This window comes from Gossypium arboreum, chromosome 11, assembly GCF_025698485.1.
Source record: "Gossypium arboreum isolate Shixiya-1 chromosome 11, ASM2569848v2, whole genome shotgun sequence".
In the NCBI taxonomy this organism is placed as follows: Eukaryota; Viridiplantae; Streptophyta; class Magnoliopsida; order Malvales; family Malvaceae; genus Gossypium; species Gossypium arboreum.
Genome location: NC_069080.1, coordinates 137443615 through 137448018, shown reverse-complemented (window position 1 = coordinate 137448018; position 4404 = coordinate 137443615). Strand labels below are relative to the sequence as shown.

General features: G+C 32.7%; 1 protein-coding gene across 1 annotated transcript; it reads left to right on the top strand.

The window, feature by feature from the left end:
• The first annotated feature begins 915 nt into the window (after positions 1-915).
• LOC108472578 (GPI mannosyltransferase 1-like) lies at positions 916-3798 on the top strand. The gene is made up of 4 exons (XM_053022118.1): positions 916-1603; positions 2518-2831; positions 2958-3050; positions 3137-3798. The coding sequence occupies exons 1-4, from the start codon at positions 1327-1329 to the stop codon at positions 3293-3295; spliced, it is 843 nt and encodes a 280-aa protein (XP_052878078.1). The 5' UTR covers positions 916-1326; the 3' UTR covers positions 3296-3798.
• The last annotated feature ends 606 nt before the right edge of the window (positions 3799-4404 follow it).

The window sequence follows — 4404 nt, the reverse complement described above, 5'->3', positions numbered from 1 at the left end:
GAAGTTCCCCATGTTGCCAAAATAAATAAATAAAAAAACAACCTCATGAGGAGGAGAGGCGGAGAAAGATTGTTTAGTCACTCTGATGAGACTTAAGAGAGAAAAATATCTTACAAAAATAAAATCGGTAAAATGTTTCCTAAAATGAAAGAAGAGATTTATCAGTGTTTTAAAGAATATTTTCTTATAAAAATATTTTCTAAAAATTATTTTACTGCGAAATAAACGCACCCTAAGTCATTACAATTTTTTTAGGACGAGTATTTTAGTTCATATCAACCGTATTGGATAAAGAAAATTAATATGGTTTAACTTGAATATGCTTGCGCCCATCGCGAGAAAACATTGTTAAAGTTGAATCAAGAACAACATGCGGACGCGAAAATATAGAAGTCCATGGTGGGACCATTTCTCCCAATCAACATTATTTTTATCATATTATATTATACTGTTTGCTGGTCTACATATCTGAATTTTCATCTCCTTCCAATCACTATTTCACTTTCTTCCTCTTGCAATAATCAAAGATATTGAATAATTAATTAAAATTTATAAAATAATTTTTTTACTAAATTGATTCAACTTGTTCAACAATTAACTCCTATATCAAATTTTGAATTTTACGGTTTTGAATAATTTTTTATTCAACCACGTCATTCCTTTTATTTGATCTAATATATTAGTTCAATCAATTTGATCAACAATGACAAAGTCAGAACAATTTTTAAGAAAAGTCTGATAAAATTTTAATTTTTTTATAGTCTATATCTTTATAATTTTAAAGAGAATAAATTAAATTTTTATAATTTTAAAATTTTTTCAAAATCTCAAAAGCATAAATAATCATTTTACATTTTAAGGGGTCAGCAAATTCGCCACTGCCGATGAGTCAATCCATTTTTATATTAAGAGCATTGATTTTATCATTAAAAGCTTAACGAAATCCAATTTGATATAGGTGTTCCTATTCAGCTTATACAATCTTTGATCCATGTAATTGCATTTCTAGGGTTTATTTACAACTTAAAACCTTTTGCATCATCTTAATCAAATTTCAGTTTGTCTTAGTTCTAAGAACAGAACTAGTACATTATTAAAAACTTTAATAAACACTATATTAGATAATATTAATGCTGAGGAAGATGAATATTATATGAGATTCAAGGTTTTCTAAATTTATTAGATTATTAAAACTTTTTTTTTTTTCCTTACATCTCCATAATTCATAACTAGTTTACTCCCCAATTAACCTTTTTTTTATTCTTTTCCTTTTTTCACTTTGATTTGGGTCTAATTTTGTTTCCCTCAAATTTCCCATTTTCAGCCATGATTTCACTTAAACCCCGTTTGGTTCTCCTAATATCAGCCATTTTCCGTGTGGGTTTAATTTTGTTCGGTGAATGGCAAGATACGAATATGGAAGTTCGATATACGGATGTAGATTACCTTGTTTTCTCTGGTGCTGCTTCTTTAATGGCTCCCGGTCATTGTCCTTATAAAAGAACCACTTACCGTTATTCACCTTTACTTGCTTTTTTTTTTTTATTAACCCCCAATTCTTTTCTTTTTCATTCTTGTGGCAAATTTCTCTTCTCAGCGTCAGGTATTTTGATTAATTTTCAGTTTTGATTTAGTTTCAGCTAAAACCCATGTTTTTTTTGTTCATTTTTTATTCTTAATTGCAGATTAGTTTGTTGGGTTGTTTATTCTTATCATATTGAAGCAACGTAAGGTGCCTGATAATCTATGCACTTATTCCATGTTGATATGGCTTTTCAACCCATTTACCTTCACAATTGGAACTCGAGGAAACTGTGAACCTATTGTTTGTGCCATGATTTTGTGGATTATTATTTGTCTTACTAATGGTATATTTTGCTTTTGGTAAAAGACTTTACCTTTCTTGGTTCTTCTCGATTAGCTTGTTAGTATGTTGGGATAGCTATATTCGGGACTTGTGGAGCTTCAAGCTTCGAACCATTTTATCATGCCAAATAAACCGACTTAAAAAGCTTAGCAGCCCCTTAGTTGTTCGGAGAATGTTATAAAATTTGGATGTAATTAGAGCATTGGCCTTCTAAGGGAGAGTCTTAATTGCATAAGCTGCACTTTTGAGAAGTTTGGTGTTTCAAAAAGATATATCTTTATTTGAATTATGTGTCTCTAATGGGTAAAAGTACTACAAAACCCCTCTGTACTCTACCCTGGATTGCATTATGATGGGCTAATTTGCTCATTTTACCGTCTCTAAGGTAACCTGCTCTGTAATTTCACTTGTGGGAAGAATATACTGAGATAACAATTATATTGGACTGCCTGCTTGATTTCGATTGAGAAAGTTACGAGTTGGGGTATTCAATAGGAAAGCTTTTATTTCGATAGTTCTTTTACATGTTGGTTCTCTATATCTGATGTGAGTTTTATGTTTGATTGTTGATGAGCACTACGTTAAGACGAGTTGGCTGTATATTGGTCTGCTTTATTGATTTCCTTCTTTTTTCTTGGTGGGTAATGTAGTACAAGCTGCGCTTTGGTACGGTCTTATTCTTCACTTCAGAATTTATCCTATAATCTATGTGCTTCCCATTACCCTTTTTCTCAATCCACGCTTTTTTCAATCCGGAGTGAAACCGTTGCTTAGTGATTGGATTTCTGATCAAGGGAAGCCTCGTCAAATTAATTCAGAAGTGACTGATAAAAGTGTTGTGCTTAATGTATTGAAAAGCGTATTCACGGGGTCAAGGATTTTGTTTGGTCTTGTTTCCGGGACTGTTATCCTCTTTTGCACCGGTTCTTTCTTCAGGGTATACAGATGGGAATTTTACCTCGAGGTATTGCTCTATCATCTTACTTTCATGGATCCAAGACATAATTTTTCCATCTATTTCTACCATATCTATCTCAACTAAGAACGCCATCTTTCGATTCTGGAAAAGTTCATTTCCTTTTTGTCTCAGTTTATACTGCAGCTAGTACTCATTTTTTACTTAGCAAAGGATCCCGTGTTCTGCTTCTTTGTACAGACAGTGGCATTCGTAGCATTCAATAAGGCATGTGAATTTAGCTTCCCTAGCTTCGTTTGTTGTTTGGAATCTGCATTTGTGTATTCATTGTCAATTTACTTCTCGAAGAACAGGTAATCACAGCGCAGTACTTTGTATGGTTCTTTTGTCTCTTGCCTCTTATTTTGCCATGGAGCAATATGAAGCTTAAATGGAAAGGTCTATGTTGCATTTTTTTTGTGGACGGGAGCTCAAACCCACTGGTTGTAATGGGTTTACCTGCTCGAGTTTAAAGGCAAAAATGTCTTTCTACAGCTCTGGATGGCGAGCTTATTGTTTCTGGCTGTGCTAGTTCTTTCGTATTGATCATGCTTATCCGGCATCATAACTAAACTCCAGTATTCAGACAGCATACAGACTCAAAGACAACGCGAAAAAAGCGTGAGTGACAAGACAAAGTAAGTTCCTTCGAGTTGCAACCATGTCGGAATCTAGAATTTTCATCTAATCAACGACCGGTACATTATACGAGCTTTAGATTTTTTTCGCAGGGGCTTAGATTTCAATGCTTTCTTGCAGCGTAGCTTGTAAAAACCATTAATGGAGTATCAACTTGAACATATTCCAATTCCATTTTTGCATATTTTTTTGTGTTTGGGCTTTCATGTTCTTGCTTAATTACTAGTACATTTGCTTACTAATTCTATACTAAATTTAGTATTTTTTTTATATTTGTATGTGAACACACAATTATGCAAAATGGTGAAATGCTGGTTGAGCCACTTGAAAATTGAAATTACCTGGAATTGTACAAGACTTGCAGGTCTGATTGGATCAAGATTAGCCGATCAAATCCAGAACCGGTAATTTGACTGGTTCATCTTTGTTGATTTGGCACACATGGCTCGTCTTGCCATTTGAAATAGTACTGAGTGATAAAGAGTTTAATGTTTTAAAGCTTTAGTTTTCAACATTGTGGATAGAAAAAACATCTGAAGATAATCTTGAAAAAATTAATTTCCAATAATAAAATGTACATAATAATATTATAATATAAAAAATAAGGTGATATGAAAACTCAAATTCAAATAAAAATAAATCAAAATTTTTAACACTCAAATTAATCTGACTCAAAATCAATTCAACCCCTCTAATTCACTGTCCACACAACTGCTTAATTCAAGATAAATTCAAGAAACTAGGACAGTCTTTTACATAGGTGATAATCAAAATGCCGAAAGATTTCGCTTACAAAGTCACGAGATGCTTCAGTGGCCACAGTGCCAATAGAATCTGATTATTATTCGTGAAATAATCATAAATGCTACATTTACGTGTTTTGTCATAAAGCTTGACAACCCAAATCCATGTTTTGAAATCCAAGTCCCCAAAAGCTACTAAA